General features: G+C 37.8%; 1 protein-coding gene across 4 annotated transcripts in view; it reads right to left on the bottom strand.

The window, feature by feature from the left end:
• SHOC2 (SHOC2 leucine rich repeat scaffold protein) overlaps window positions 1-17,326 on the bottom strand; it is a 65,712-nt gene that overhangs the window by 5,934 nt on the left and 42,452 nt on the right. For all 4 annotated transcript variants that reach the window (XM_069020011.1, XM_069020010.1, XM_069020013.1 and 1 more), the window contains 5 exons: window positions 7,722-7,852; window positions 4,795-4,983; window positions 3,375-3,497; window positions 1,155-1,292; window positions 548-665 (listed from right to left, as the gene is read on the bottom strand). In XM_069020011.1, coding sequence (XP_068876112.1) covers window positions 548-665; window positions 1,155-1,292; window positions 3,375-3,497; window positions 4,795-4,983; window positions 7,722-7,852 — 699 coding nt within the window. The remainder of the gene's footprint in view (window positions 1-547; window positions 666-1,154; window positions 1,293-3,374; window positions 3,498-4,794; window positions 4,984-7,721; window positions 7,853-17,326) is intronic.

The following is a 17,326-nucleotide window of genomic DNA, read 5'->3' as shown; positions in this document are numbered from 1 at the left end:
TGAACATCTCAGGTAGACAAAAAAAAAAAAAATCCTATTCCTTCTTTCTGTAAATCTCTTCCACTTCCTATTCTAACCTCATCAAGGTGAAAAACAATATGGGGGCCTATAGACAAAACTGTAGAAGGACTACCAGGAGAAACATTTGCTTCAGCAGCCTACACCTTACACAAGGGTTTTGTCTACACCATGGCATTAGAGTAGGATCAGTGCACTTCCTTTCTCTCTCCAAGAACAGATTTATAAAGTTGAGTCATGGATAACACAAAAATTGTGGGACAATCTGGAAAGAAGGAATGTCACCATTACAAGGTGGTGTCTGTTCAGCAGCTTTCTGCAGCAGAACTGAAAGAAGATAGTGCATCCTTTCCAGTAAGATAAAGATCGTACACTCTAGCACTGTTCCTGTGGCACATGCTTCACATCAGGCTGTACGTATTTAGAAGTTTCAAATGAATTTTGTGGCTTTTACTGATGAGCAGAATAGATGCCTATGATATGTGCTTTGCCCAGCCACACTGCATCAAACCAGACAACGGGATCTTACCAATTTCCTCAGGAAGGTGTGTGAGAAGGTTCTCTCCGAGCCCAAGGTGCGTCAGATTGGTAAGGTGACCGATTCCTCTGGGAAGGGTGGTCAGCTGATTGTTAGTCAGAACCAATTTCTAAGGGAAAAACACATTTTTAAAAATTAACTTAATGATTTTTGCTTGGAATGACAGCAAGTAACAAGATATGTAGCTGACAAATGGAGGGGTTCTACTCTCCTGAATTTGAACAAGAAAAATTTCAACGATTCAACATTTCAAACCTCTACTAAGCATCACTAAATGTGAAAATAAAAAAGTGCATAATAAAACACAAGCCTAAACACAGAAGATTGAATGAGCACGACTGAAATAATTCCTGGGGTGGTATTGCACTCATGGTACAACAGTTATTCAAACTTCAAAATTTTGTTTGTTCAGTATTGAATAATAAAGCTGGGGAACAACTAGTGGGGACTAATTATGGGTGAAGTGGCACAAGATTCTGAATTTTTGGCTCTGTGTCCATGCTCAAATAGTTTCCACTCATCCAACAAGCTGCAATTAAATCAGCGTGGTGTAAATAAAAGACGTAAAGATGTTTATCTCGACCAATTATTGTTTCACCTGCAGATCCTTGAGGTAAGCTATTTCATTTGGCAAGGATTCCAGTTTGTTTTCCTCTAGATCTAACTCTCGGAGTTTCCGTAGATTTCCAATTCCATGGGGAAGTTTCTTTAGGAGATTGTTTGACAAGATAAGAACCTCAAAAAAGAAATAACAACCAAACACAGAATTTCAGCAACATAATAAGTAAATAACAGATTAAGATACAATTTTTTTATATATTTTCAAGTAATGAAGTCCAGTATTAGCCTACATTTACATTAAGGAAGTAATTGGAAATTTTTTTAAAAAGTGAGTGATTTAACATAATTTGTTTCAAGTCTTTAATGATATAAATATATACATTTAGGATATACTTCTTTCAAATATTATTATATGTAGTAATAAAGGCAAAGCAAAAACAATAGAAACCTTCTTTCTTCAAATGACCAAAGAAAAACAATTTCTTCCTGAATTTGCCTATCATTTTGTTATGCTTCCTTATAGCCATCTCATAATCATGTTTTACATTATTTGCTGTGCTTGCCAAGTTCTCCTTAAAAAGCTTAGTACTTCCTCTTCTCCCTATGTCCCTTTGGTTAGGAGCAAACAAACACACAGATGGGAGCACCTAAGCAGAACATTGGTTTTCCAAAATGGGCTGCCATCACGCACACCCATGCCTACTACAGTGCTGTCCTCTTGTTTTTCTCCTCCTTTCTGAGTTGAATTATAAATACCCCAGGTTCAAGAAGTCTATCCTTATTTGCAGGGTCAGTTAACAGAGTTACTCATTATTCCACAGGCAAGTTAACAGGGGTTACACTAATACACCATTTTTCCTCCAGAGAAGCCCTGCAGTTCTTGGAAGTAACCAAGCCTCATAACAGCATTGTGAGTAGTAAGGTAAAGAATTACTGATTAAACAATGCTATGATCTAGTTATTTAAGAAGGCACATTGAAACATGAGGATGTGAAAGAGCAGCCAGTGTGGACCCTCGTGCCAGCCACACACAACCAGCCAAGGCTGCAAGTGCCTGTCTTCTACCAATAATCCCAGCTCTCACTGGCTTCACGTAATGTGAAAACACCCCAGGCAGGAACAAAATAAAAATATGGTGAGAATCAAAGTGAAAATTGAAGTGAAAAAAAAGCCAAAGCCTGAGGATTAGCACAAGCAGCATTTCAGTGACCTTCCTTTATGCACTACGACATGCACAGAGCAGTGAGAACAGTAATGTTTTAATCACATATCAAGAAACAAAGGCAGGAACAGACAATATTACCTACATGCAATGCAGCTGACTTAGCACTGATGTGGGAACCTTCACTTTTGTGTAAACATCGCCCCAACAGCCCTTTGTATTTGATTTTTTAATTACAGAGAAACGCAGTGGTAACAGGTCTGCAGACCAAGCAGCTCTCGAGCTTCAGCAGCCGACAGACCACCAGCAAACCCAGTTGTTAGAGGTTACTAATTTCCCAATCACATCAACCACAGCCTTAACTTAAAAGGGAACTGGGCTATTAAATAGCTATTACTCTGTCATACAATTTTTGGCCCACACTGCAGGAATAATTAAATATTCACAGAAGTCACATTAGAAATTTGCAATTTCAAATACACCCTTTGTTACACTTCTTTAGCAGATTTTTCCCAGCAGCTCACAGAGCCTACAAAGTTCCCTCAACTGCCCAAACAAGTACCTCTATCCTTCTGTCCCTCCAAGGCATTAATTTGTTTCTGCTGATGGTACTCTGAGAAACAGGATGAGGGGACAGAGCAGGTTTAGTTCGTGCTTTTAACCTACAAGCTCTTCCCCCTCAAAGGCTCAGAATTCGCACCTGGCTCCCTACAAGATTCACAGAGCTACACTCAAGCCACCCCTGGCTGTAGAATGTTTCATTATGTTTTTCTGATCCCTGCTGCTTCCATGCTGGTCTCCAGGATTGAACCAAGTTCAGCAACATTGCATTTACAACACTAATTCTCTGTTGAGAAAAATCTTCTTTCTACACCACTAATCTGTACATAGACATTTGTGCACACTCATCAAGGGCCTAAAGAACAACATTCAAAAGCTGTTGACAACAACCACAAACAGATGCAACATCACATTAAACAGCAAAGATACACGTACTTATTTAGCTTTATTTGACCCGAAAGCAATATTAAACCTGAAGTAGAGAATGCCTGTGTTGCAGGCATTCACTTAGCTGTTAATTTATACTCTTCTCACCTCAAGAGAAACAAGCCCAGATACATCCTCAGGGATTTTGGTTAGCTGGTTAGTCGCTAAGTTCAGTTCTACCATACTTGTCCAAGTCCCAAAGTCCAAGGGGAGAGACGTCAGCTGATTGTCCTATGATTTAACATATTGAACATTTAGGGTCTGCCCTGGCAAGAAGTTGGCAAGGCATCTGTCATATTAAACAAACTAACAGAAAAACTTCATAATAACATAGTCGACAGTGAAATCAGAAGAATAAAATGTTGGCCAATTTTTTTCAAATTCCACCAAACATTACTGGTACCAACCTAGAGTTACAGAATTGACTCTCTGTTACTAATACAAACTGACATGGAAAAATTAGAAGTCCATAATTCTCAAGATCTCACAGTGGTTAAAACACTTTTTGTCCTATTTTTGCTGAATACAGTGGATGGTGGGTTAAAAAAAAAGAACAGAAAGTTCACCATAACTTACAAAGGTGCTATCAACAAACATTGGAATCCTAAAAATATATGGAGTTAAAAAAAAAGTCCAAACAAACCAATCAAGAGAATAAACACCACTGCTAAAAAACCCACCAGAACCCACACACCAAACCCCCTAAGGAAAAAAAAAAAAAACCAACAAACCCACAACCAAAAAGAAAAAAAGAACCAAAAAACCCACATAAGCTTTAATGGCTCAGAGTAAAAGCATCTGAAATTACTCTGAACATGCTACTGCTCAAAATGTTTCTAAAATATTTGATCTATACCAGACACTTCAAAATCTTTTAAAAAATGGTCATACAAAGTTCAGGTAAACAAGCAAAGCTACAAATGGTACGTGATAAAAACCGGACTTAATGTAAATTGAGGATTCATTTGTGTCAAACTATTCTAGAACAGTAGCTGAGCTTAGCTACTCCTCAAGCATTTCTTGAAATAGATCTATTAATAGAAAAATATCATCTCTTTTCCCTACTTCTCTTAAACCACCTTAGCACACTAAAAAGTTCTTTTGCTGCGCTCTTCAACTATTGCCAAAAGTCTCCAGACTTAGGTTTTGAAAGACTATATTAAAAAAAATTATGTTACATAACTTTGTTTATAATGTAAACTGTAACAGTGTCTGAGGGAGAAATAAGCTAATCTACATGCTTGTGTCCCATGTGAATATTCAAGAACTTTGCAGGCAGCTTTCTTGTTTTCATTGTTCAAACTCAAGCAAATGTGACAAAACCTTAACTAGTAACGTCTTGATAAATTAGTAACATCTTGATAGCACAATTTTAGACTAATACAGGATTGTTTATATATATGACAGCAGCAGCATCCACTTCAGCGTGATAAATTCATTCCTTACATTATTAAGTCTGCCAGAATTCATGGAGCAGCAAACAGTGCTCCTCATTGATTTTACACAGTAGCATGTTTCTGTGCCTCACCTTCATGTTCAGCTTACTTAATACTTTCGCCCTAGAGAAAATTCCAAAGGGGATTTTATTGATGCGGTTGTGCTCCATATTGAGAGAGTAGATTGTGGAGAATTGGGACGGGCCACCCACAGGATAGGACTGGAAGCAGTTCCTGGCCAATGTTAAACTAGTCAGTTTGACAAGGCTGGATAAAAGACCCTGTTAGAAAGAAGAAAACCACACAAGAACTTAGGACAGATTTATTTCAATGCATCTCTTTTCCCTTATGGGTCTAATTAGAAATGTTTTTCCCCCCTCAAGTCCATCCCCTGAGGAAGTGTTGCAACACACAAACCAGTGTTATATTTGATAAAACTTCCACCAGCAACAACCTCTGCTCACAGTCATCAGCCACTACCTTATTTCCCCCTTCCTCCCTGCATGCTGACAGAGAAAAAAAAAGCAAACATGCCACATTTAAAAGCACAGGTTTGGGAGGTTTGGTAACTCTTTTCTCCTCTGAAAGTAATTTTTCTAATGACACGTTGCTCCAGGAGCGCAGGGGCAGCGTGTCCATCCCCAGTAGCTGTTTTGGCTCCAGCATCTCACCCACATCCAAATGGGGCCCAGTGAAATATCAACCCCACACACTGGCTCCCAAAAGAGGCATTTGATAACTCCCGTACAAATCTTTGGTAACTTCATAAAAATCCATATTGTGATCACAACTGGTAGAAGTTTCTTGTTAGTGTCTTGTAATTATACTGTAATAGTTTCAGATAATCAGACAGAGAAAAAGAATAGGAAGGGTTTGAAAATTCCATTGTTTTTTCCTTTTTCTAAAATATTCCTAAGTTATTACTGCTCTATATTTTTTCCCCTTAAGAAATGAAACAAGAAGCCTGTAGTTAAACTGGATAGCAGCTGCTGTCCATTGAATCCAGAGTTTCATTTCTCTTGACAATCTAATTAGATTCCGAAATCCCAGCAGCCCATATCTCAGTTTATCTGTTAGTTACGTGCCAAGCACGCTGCTAGAAGTGTGGAGATGAATAATGAGATCTAAATTACTGCTGAAGTGTCACCTTTGCTTATTACTACACCAACCTGAATCCAGCCCTATTTGCTTAAGTATTACAGAAATTGGAGATTTATGCATGGCATTACATACCATAAATAATGCAACATCTGCAATCAGGAATGAGCAATAACAACATAATGATTCCAACCATATTCCTAATGTCAGTATTTCTGGATTGCGATTTGAGCTCTACAGTCACTGTAAAAGCTCTAAGAATATGGCTTTGCTGTTTCACCAGGAGAGCTTTGGCTACTTTTATAAATAGTTTATTAACATTATTGTAAATAAAACAGGATCAAACAAGGACTTATCTTCATGCCCTGGCTAAAACTTTAGACACTGGGGGCATATCTCAGCAAATATCAGTGAAGCGTTTTTCCCCCTACAGATAAAATAATGGACCTTCAAATCAGTATTAATCTAAGCTAATAATTAATTAGTATAATCTTTGATTAGGAAATATGGCTTCTACCTATACTTTAATTAACAGATATTAGTCCTAGGGTTAGGCAGTCCCTGAGCTCTAACACACTTTATTGCTTCAGATGGATCTTGGCATTTCAAAAAGCTGGTTTTGAAGTCTGCTTGTATACCAAAAAAATATCTAAAATATGTTAGGTAATTCACTCTAATAGCCTGGAGTAATTAAATGCATTTGAAGGGAAGAAAGAGAGCTTTGGCAGTACAAAGAGAACAATGCTCTTACATCTGTGAGAGCTGTGGCAGTACTGCCTTCTTCCAGCCCATCCTTTTAAGATAAAATATTTATTAGGCATTGTGTCAGCAGCTTCAGCTATGTTTTGAAATTCTGAAATTTCTTCTACAAATACAGTTCTTTGTCTTATAGCACAGCATGCTTTATTTTAAACAGATTACAGTATAAACTATACATTTCTGCAAGCTTGAATGTTAACATATTGTTGGCAAATACACCTGAAGAAGGCAGCACAGTCACAAAGAAGTTTGTATTACGGTGAACATCTTTTAAAGCAACTAATCACCCCTCACATTAGCTTTTTGCAATTACACCATAGTTGCTTTTGTAACACGTCTGGGTGAGGTGGGCTAGCTTAGCTCTCATCCTAAAAGCAGCCTGGTGGCTTTCACTCAGTAGCATTTTCTTAAATTATAGTCTTACCCAAACATTTATTAAATTCTCTGTTTCAGTCTATCACTGCTGAGTTCAGAAATTTATCTGAAGAAAATTAGTTACTTACTGCCCTTTGTTACTGTAAATACTTTGCTGAATTCCAAGTGCATTTTTTCCCCCTCTATTTATAGTTTGCAATATACATCTTTAGATAACCTTTTAACTCGTTTTACACTAGTAATTTAGACAACTTGGGGTCATGGGGATGACAGCTTAGGAAAGCAGTTTGAGCATCATTAAAACAGAAGAGGCTATAAAATTTATGTTGCGTCATGAAGTCTTCACCTTAAAACATTCTAAAGAAATGGAATAAATATCCAAAATAAGAAACAATCACATCAGATTTTTTTTCTGACATCTCAGCAATTATTTCCAGGCACTAATGTTTCATGAAGCAGAAACATTGAGAAACACTTATCTAGCTTGAAGGGTGGGAATCTGGACTCCTTATTTTAGGTTTTCTAAAGATACAGGACAGCATATACAACCACATGTATTGCTCCCAGTTTTGACTCAAGTTGTATGATATTTAGTCCTTCAACACTGATTAAATATGCCTAATATTTACACAATCGACATAATTCACATTACATTTAGGTTAAAATAAAGGTTATTCCTCAGAGTTAAGATGGAAGATGAAAACATTTCTCGTGTTGCACTTCCTTTACAAAACATCGATGTCCTCCAGCAGCATTCCCTCCCCAGTCCACTCCCTCTACTCCTCACCTCTGGTAAAGTAGAAATGTTGTTGTTCTCCAAGTTCAGCTCATCAAGTTCACTGCATTTTGCTAAAGACTTGGGAATTGCTGACAGCCTATTGTACCTCAGGCCAAGACGACTTAGACTGGACAGATTTCCTACAGGTAGAAAACAGGTGTTAATATACTGTGAGAATCACACATACACACAGAACAAGGTGTGATTTCTGATTCTTCTGTTGTCTCACACTCTACACTTCAAAATTTCAAATGGTGAAATGGAGCTGTCATCCCAAAATGGGAGATACACAGATTCCAGTGCTTTCCAATGCTGAAGTCAACCATGCAGAAGTAGATTGTGCATATTAAATACTATTCTGAAGTTCTGCATAATATGATAAGCAAGCAAAAGGCTCATGTCCTATTGTAAAAGTCCTTCTATCCTGATCTTTCTGACAACAAAACATACTATCATTTTCCAGAAGTCCCCAAAATGACTTTTTAAAATTACGGACAGTATCATTCAATGCCATGACTCATATTACCAGAACTTGGGCATGCATCATACAACTCACGTCCTGGCAAAACAATTTCCTCTGCAGGGAAAAAACCCCAAAGCTTTACCATCCTCCAACAGTAAGAATGTCTTTAACAGGTGATAGGAAAAACCCAAAATTACCACATTTTCTGAGTGACACTGAAGAAAAAGTCTGGAGGAAGTCTACAAAAATCTGGATAATAGCCATGTAAAATTATTTCTGAATATTGCTAGCCTGATGGTCCCACCTGATATATCTTTCTGTCAGGGAATAAAAATTTTGAGAAACTTACAACTTGAAAATTTCCAATCTGAAGCTCCCTTTAGCTCCAACCTTTACCATCTAACAAGTACTAAAGACCAAAATCAACAGCTCAAGGATGCTGTTGAACTATAGGGTGCAGGGGCATTCAGCCTCTCCGCAGGTACCAAGGCCTTAAACTTCACTGAAAGGTCAACTGGCAAAGAAACTTGTCTTCTGGCTCATCCCTACAGTCAGAAGAGGTGTCTGTGCAGGTGTGGACGTTGCACCAGGGGAGCTTGTGAACAGGTTCACACAATCAGTTCCTTGCAAAACACTGCTGTTTTACAATCACTTTTACAACCACCCATGGCACAACACCTTTGTTCTGCAAACTGAAGTACCAGACAGACACATTAGAAAAGAAACACAGGATTTAACAAACTGCAGAATGAATAACCAGCAGTAATTTTAAAAGATGAAGAGGCCTTAATATGGACAGTCTAACTGCTTATTAAGTAAAGGCTGTATTAATGCATATGCACTTATACAAAGGTTACTGGAGCACAGCAAAGGAAGAAGTAAATGTAGAGTCTTATCTGCTAGACAGAGAAAAACTTTCAACAAAGCAAGCAGCAAAATACCTCTTTCCTGAACCTGGTCAAAATATACTGTAAAAATGCCCCTACATTCCCAAACAGTTGGGAATGTAGATAATAAAAACTTGAAACTGGGAACAACAATGTTGTATGATTTGCTCTAGTTTCTAAAATGGAGAAGTCACCAGAGCAGTAAAACAAAACAAAAAAAAGCAGAAAACAAAAAACCTTAGCTCCCCCATAAAACTGCAACTGAAAGAAAACCCAAAACCCACAAACCCCTTAATACAGAACAAAAATTATCTACATCTTACAAGTCGAGAAAAAAAGAGGATGAGTTTTCAGTGCGTATCTGATATTTATCTAACAAGCTTGGCAACAAGTTTTACTTAGTACCATCAAGAACTAAACAAAAGTCAAAACAGGTAGCTACACACCATTGCTTAACTAGTAGTATCACTAGTAGTACCTTCAATTGGGATTTTTAGTTTGTTTTTTAAAGTGCTTGATTCTAAGCAAGTATAAAATTAATTTTTGTAGAAGCAGCAAAGAAAGTCTTCACTCGATCAGGAAAAGGAATTTAAAATCCAGGCCTATCAATATTGCACTCCAGTGCACAAATCTTCATCTTTTCCTGTTAAATCCTGCAGTGCATTTACACACTAAAGAGAATAATTAAGACCTATTCTGATCCTAGAGTCCACTAGCATAAAGACACACATATGTATGTAATTTAGCTATTTCATGCTGTATTTGTGAGATCAGGCATTGCTGGCTGAATAAAAAACTGGCCTTGCTTCACACAAAAAACACCCTACTGCAAGGCTCTAAGATCGTTAGGATGTGCCATCCTAGGGACGAACAGAGCATATCCTGACTGTATTTCTCTAAATTGTTATTTAATATTTTACTAAAGGATGAACAACAAACTTTACACAAAACAAGGCATCAGCCTACTATTCTTTTCACTACCTAAACCTTGCGCTAGATGCTGATCTGGATTTTCCAGGCGAAAAGGACAAACAGGGAGGTAGACAGCATGATGCCAACTGTTGCTTAGCAATACAACATTGCTGTGCCAGTTCCCAGATTGTGAGCACAGGCTGTATGTATATGGCTCTCTTCCTACCAGCAATGTGGCATTTCAGAAAAATGAAACAAGGCAGCCACTAGAGAGTCAAAATGTACCCTACGTTTCCAGAAGAGAATGACACACGTTGGTTATCCGCATGACATTATCAGAAAGAAGGCATAAATAGAGCTCCCAGTAATATTTCCTTATCATAAGTAGCATTTCTTAATAGAACTTTATCACTGTTTCTTTACAGTTATCTTTCTCCTCCATGGAAAAGGTATGCAAAGGCATAACAGAAGACACATCCTGTGTGTACCACATTCCTTATAACTGTTTTGCACGCCACAGCACTAAATACATTATTCCTGAGGACAAAACCAGTAAGATTTCTGCTAGAGCTGCATCAGTAGCACCTCTCCCATTGCTCCTGGAAGGACTGTCCTGAGCCCAGCTGATGCAGGAAACATGAGCCACCTTCTCATTTCAAGCCAGAATTTATTTACAGCCAATTTACTGCCACTCAATCTTCAGCAATCTTTTCATCCTCAGAGTTCATACTCACACCCCAGTGTGAGTGCATCGAAGTGTGAAACCCTTATCAGCTTTTATCTTCACATGCTGGACAAGCCAGATCTTAGTCTCACCTTCACAAAACAGGATGACCCTTGCAGCTCTTCCTCTGCTCAGTGTGTTCAAGCTGACTTTTTTTTTTAACAGGAATGCACCAGTACAATGTTAACATTTGCCTCCATGGTGCAGGGGCCAGCAGGCTAATGTGAAAACCAAGTGACAAACTGTTTTACAACAGATACTGTTACAAGTTGCTAAAGACCACACCTTGTGCACTGAACCATCAAATAATCCCATTTACAGTTCCCTGAGCTCAGGGTTACCTAGCTGATACTCATATTTGGAGTTGCTTTACAGTACCTGCACTCATCTCCATCATTTCCAGCTCAGCTATTGCTTTCCAGATGGAACAGCACTAGGTATCTGCTGATGGGCTGTCAGGTTAGGTCTAAGAAATAAGGCAAGGAAGGTAACAACTGATCATGATGAGCTCAGTCAGACTGTCATCAGGACCATTTGCAGATGTACTTTTGTCACTGAAGCTGTACCTCAGCAGCTCCTCTGAAACAACCCCTCGCAGGTAATGACTCAGATGTTCACGTACGTGACAGTTTGATAACCACAAGCAAAAAGCAGATACTAGCAGGAAAAGCAACAAGTAAAACCCCTTCCAACTTGTTCTCTTCGAGAGCCAATTATGAAAACCCTTGTAAACTCAACTGCCTTATTCATTGGTACTCATAAAAAGAACATCGTAGACCAAGCCCTAGACACACACCAGGCCTAAGCAAGTAACTGAAAAATTGCTTTAGTTCAACTTCTGTCAGAAACAGTCACTCTTGGGAATCAGGTTTCACAGACACCTTATCTCAGGTCCATTTTCTCACCAGCAGAGTATGAACACCCATCAGGAGGTTCCAGCTCTCAGGGCTGAAGCAACTTAAGCACAGAATTCATAATCCCTTCACTGGAGTGACAGCATGTCTCTCTCAGGATTAGCTGCTTCATTTACACAGAAGTGAATTAAAAATACTTGGAAGCATGCAAATCCAAAAATATTAAACTGTTACGATAAAAGGGATGCGAAATAGATGGTTTAAATTAAATTCTTTATTAAAAGTACTTCAAGAATATTAATCAAAGGAAAAACAGGTGTTTGCCAATCCCAAAATAAAGAGAAGACAGGAAATAAAGCAGGGAACTACGCTAACAAAAACGTATTTTTTAGTAAGACCACCTGAAGTGGTTCAACAATACATCTCTTTTTTAAGTATTTCAAAATCAAGAGAAAAAAGAACTGGTAAGCTGAATAATATAAAGAAGTACAAATTCCTAATTCAAAATTCTACCAGTGCTTTTTAAAGGGAGTGACAAATGCTCTCTTCTTCTGAGATTTACCACACCTCTTCCTTTCCCTCCCTTAGTTAAAATAATCCTTCCAATTCCCTATCCTTAGATGAAGGGTCATTATTAATGTGAAACTTAGTTCATCGAGCTAATTTGCTATCAGGATCAGTTGTTTTCTTTTAAATAAACCAAAAGCACCAGATCAATTTAAAAATCTGTTCACTAGAGAAAACTCCTGCTGATAACATTAAAAACACAAACTGGACTTATAAAGAGCTGTGCACATCAAAACCCCGTAAGACCATAATCAAAAATATACATGAACTTCAGCATACAATAAAAAATTGCAGGAACTTGCTACAAACAACATGGCACTATTAAGTATTTCAGATGGTCTAACTTGTATAAATATTCTTAGATTTTGATTTGACTCAACTTGGCACACAATGAGCAGTTACCTACTAAAGAACATGTTTTACATGGCCACATGTTACTTCATAGAGTGCCACGTGCTTAATTCACTGAGGGATCTTCTCCTAGCAAAGAAAAATTGCTGCTTTGCATACAAAAGATACCAGGTATCATTTTTTACAAATTGAAAGCAAGAGGTACAGCCAAAATTATTTTTTTTTTTAAATTAAACTTGATGTCACTTTAAAAAACCATACATGAATTAAATTTAATACACCACATGGTACTAATCTTGCAGTGAGAATAACAAAGGTGACAATATGAAATAAATTTCAAATTGTATGGGAGATAGTAGACATGCTAGAGATGGGCAGTTGTGGATAGAGATTAAACACTGCATTCAGATATTTCAACAGTGGCTCCTGCTCTTAAAATAGCCCTGAGTCAGAGATGCCTGTACCACACTTGGTACTTACTATATACTAGTTTTCCAGATGTCAGCCATACTCTGTGACAACTTTTTAACTGTTTAACAGATTTTTAGGTGAAAGGAGCTGTTGGCATGTTTAATCTAATCTCTTATCAGAAAGCAAACCGGTTCCCCTGATAGCTGTAGAGTAAAACGAAAGGCTTCAGATAAAGTGTTTTAACCTTCAGTTGCACTCCACAAGCAGAGAGCAACAGCACAAAGTGACTGGTCCAAAAAGACACCTCAAAAGAGGAAACTAGATCATTATTCTTCTGGTCTGGGGGCAACTCCTTCCTAAACCAAAGCCTGTAGGTTTGTATGAATTTAAACTTTTGTCACCAGTTGCCATCTGAGAGAGATCAAATCCTTTCTACAATCCCTACATCCCTAATATATAATATGCTCTGGCTAACAGCTGATGCCTGAGAAAAGTAGGGAACGGGCACAGAAAGGTGATGGGGGTGGGAGGGCAACCACTCTTAGCAGAACTGCAGAAAAGAAGAGAACCCCTCCAGCTTAGTGCTACTAACTGCCAAAGCATGAAATGTAATTATTTTGTTGTAAATACAAAAGTATAATTAAACACAATACAAAGTCTGACTTCATTTTACTGGTTTAACAGTAAAGTGACTTTTAGTGTATTTTAATTTTTCTTTTCAGACACCAAAACCTCCTGATATACCAGGCAGGCCAGTGTAGGAAACAAAATCAAATTCACAAATTACCAAAGTCAGCAGGGTGCATCATTTTTTGCCCTGCTCAAACCAAAGTGCATTATCCTCCTCCCGCAGAGTCTAGGAATTTTCATGAAGATGCTACCTATTAGAAAACTATTTAACATGATTTTAAAATTAGTCTCTATAACCCCTAGGAGTTTAAATGCCATCTGAATAGAGCAGACAGTTCTCTCTACTTTCAGTCTAACGGTATCATCCAAAGACAGGTTCTCCCTCATTATCTCAATATTAAAAGGCTAAATTGTGACCATATCAGCAGTCAGTTATTTTCCAGCTCCGATTCCAGACTGTAACACTGCTGACTGTGTATGTGTGAAAGATGCACACAAGATACTTGCAAAACCTGAGTGACAGAGGCTCAGGTACCCATCATGCACCACACCCAACACCCGCATAAGGCTAGAGAGCACAAACTCTTAGTGACACATTTCTGAAACTAAGCAATGAAAATTCAACCTAAAATTCATTTCATAGGCATTCATCAAAATGCATGTAACTCACAGACCTGCTCGTCTCAATTCTGATGTGTTCCTTTGAATCACTCTTTGCTTGTGCCTGCTTCTCACATAAAGAAAATATTATAGCCTTTTTCTTTCTGCAGTATACTAATCATTCTGAAAATGCTGAGCTGCAGTTAGAATACATCCGTACACACTGGTCTCCGCATCTAATTACTGTGTGATGGTACATACACTCACTAAAATAACTGTCCCCACTCTAGTCTTACCAGGATGAATATCCAACCAAAATACAAAATAAAAAATATTTTCATAAATACATTGAATCAATGAACTCAGAATTAATTAGCCACTAGAAGCTATCCTAACCTTGAATGGAAGCAGTACGTATGTATTTAACTATATTGGGTTTGCACTGGAAATGGATTAATTAAAACATAAAACCGAAATTATAATTAGCTAAAATGATACAAAAATACAAAAATATTTCACATTGCAACAGAGACAAACAACAGCTAGACCTTATTTTGAGCTACCAATGAAAGCATTGCATTTTACTCAATTCACACTGCATACAGTAAGACAAAGCAACTGAAATTTATTTAATTTAATTTTTCATTGGTAGTCTTTTTTTCCCTTTTCAAATTACTATTTAAAGCCTTTCTGTGAAATTAAAGACTTATATAAATGTAAATCACATTGTATGAGCAGTTTATACCTCACTGGCAATGCAATAAAAACATTAACCTTTCCTAAGTGAAAGATACATTTAATTTTTTAAGTCTGCCCTACTATACAAAGCAAACATATAAAATGTGTAACATACGAATATACCTTTATAATTTTAGCTAATTAAGAAATATAAGAATTATTTTATGCAGACCAGTTCTGGTCTGGGTTCCACTTTGTATCTTCCCTGCAGTTAAATGATGCCCAACAGCAGATACTGGGAGAAGAACCTAAGGAAAGGGGAAAGGACACCCTGAAACTTCCTGAAGAGTGAGGGAAGATTTAACAGTGACTTCCCAAATGTAGAAGCAACTGTTCTGTTTTCCTTCTACATAACTGCCATGTCACCCCATGAGCTTTTAGCATCTACACCTACCATGCAAACACTGAGACCAAAATGTCCCCTGCCCATCACATGCAGTACTGTCTGATTTTCACTAGTGTGAGGCAACACCTCACAGCCTCATCGCTGCCCTTCCGAACTTGGAGGACAAAAGGAGCAAGTCACTTCCCACTGACACTTCCCTGTCAATTTCGCTGCTTTACATTTACTAAGTCTAGAATTGAAGCCAACAAAAACCAGAAGTTTCTTTGCCTTTATGAGACCACCATGAGAACTACACAAGGCTTATAGTAACACAAATTCAGAATGTAAGAGTGGGAGCCACTGCTTTCAATCAGATAAAGAAAAGGCTGAGCTTATTGCAATAGGCCAACAGTAGCAGAATCCAATTAAAGAAGTTTCATTAACAGAGTAGTCCAAGAAAAAAACCTTAGACAAAGCACCAAATGTTGACCAGATCTCCCATAAGCGAGCCTATGCTTGATGCCACCAAGCACAGAATGCTCACTGACCAAAGCACAAGGTCATGCTTAAATGATGAGAGTATGAACATTGCTGTGAAAGCTGGAGCAGAAGCCTCTACACTTTGCTCCAGCAGAACGGTGAGTAACGAATAACATCAAACCCATCGGCCCCGATCACTGAGAGAGCTGCAGGTGCTCGGACATTTCAGAACAAGACTTCTGCTTTTGCTAAGCCAGCCAAATTTAAAATACCATTTTAAGTTAGTTTCACATTTCTTCAGAAATATCTTTACTTCTAGGCACTTTAAGCTCTCAACCACAATTTTGCATAACCTGAGCCATACCAATTCCACATGTCTGGTTCTGGTCAGCACTTCATATTTTATCAACTGTAGGCTTTAAGGGCACAACAGTGTTCTCAGACATACACTGGGGTTAAACAGGTTAGAAGCCTGGTTTGGAGCACACTTTCAAGCAGCAAAACCAATAAATAAATAATATTTAATTTCATGAAAGCTGTGATTTCAGCTTCTGAGCTATAGTGCCACAAGGAAGGGCAGGAGTGTAATGCAGAGCTGTAAACATGCCTCCCATTTTCCTAACCATCTCTTAGGAACAGTGCTGTATCAGACACTGGAACGTGTGTCCATTGAAGAATTTTTTGTGCTTTCAAAGTATAATTTTGGAACATTTACAACTGACTATTCTTTTTCTTATTAAAATTTCTGTTGCCTTAGATGTCTGTAAATATGGCACATTTGACTAAAATCAAACTGCACACATAAGCACACAAAACTAGAAAATTACAAAGCAGATGAAGAATTTGATTTTTTTAAAAGCTGTAACTCTGCTTCTATTTCTTTCTCAAATAAGTTTTTCTATGCTTTTACATAAGAAATTGTGAACACATTTGTACAGAAAGTTCAAAGAGGGAACACTCACAATGTGGTAATTGCAGGACAAAATTATCTAAGATATCTTGTAATCCTAAAAAACAATTTACTCCACCCAAAATTTGTTTTCAGTCTCAACAGTTCAATTAGTAATTTTAATATAAATATTATGCTCTTCACCTTCTTCTATATAACTTTTGGATATATTAGCGTGCCAGCTAAGTATACAGAGATAAGACACAGTGTAAATAAAAGTAGCTAAGAATTCCACCCCCCCAAAAGAAAAAAACAAAACTAACATGGTAGAGGGGTGTAATCTGCAATGAAAATACTAAACAGCTATGATCCCACTATGATTTTGATTCTGGGCTTGAGACTCTTGGAATGTGCTAAGCCATTCCACAAAGCTCATTTTTCTTACAGGAAGTGATCTAATATAAAAAGTACTCTATAATTTTCAATCAACAGAAATACAGATATGAATGTATTAAGCCAATATCTATAAAGCAAGGCATTAGGTCACTTCCTGACAACTAATATCTAAAATCTACATTTGTTACTGCACAAAAGCATGCTTCTACAGCATTAGTTGAGAGAAGAACTTGGTATTTTTACAGAGTGGGTATATTGGCTCTGCTACCTCTGTAATCACTGCTGATGCATAATCCCTTCCCTGCCACTCCCCTGCATGTCACCCTCACGTCCCTTCCCCACAGCTCCAGAACATTTCAGTACATGCTGTTAGTTACCAAACAAGCT

This window comes from Aphelocoma coerulescens, chromosome 6, assembly GCF_041296385.1.
Source record: "Aphelocoma coerulescens isolate FSJ_1873_10779 chromosome 6, UR_Acoe_1.0, whole genome shotgun sequence".
NCBI classification, from domain to species: domain Eukaryota; kingdom Metazoa; phylum Chordata; class Aves; order Passeriformes; family Corvidae; genus Aphelocoma; species Aphelocoma coerulescens.
Note: the sequence above shows the minus strand (reverse complement) of the source record. Positions and strands in the feature narration are given on the sequence as shown.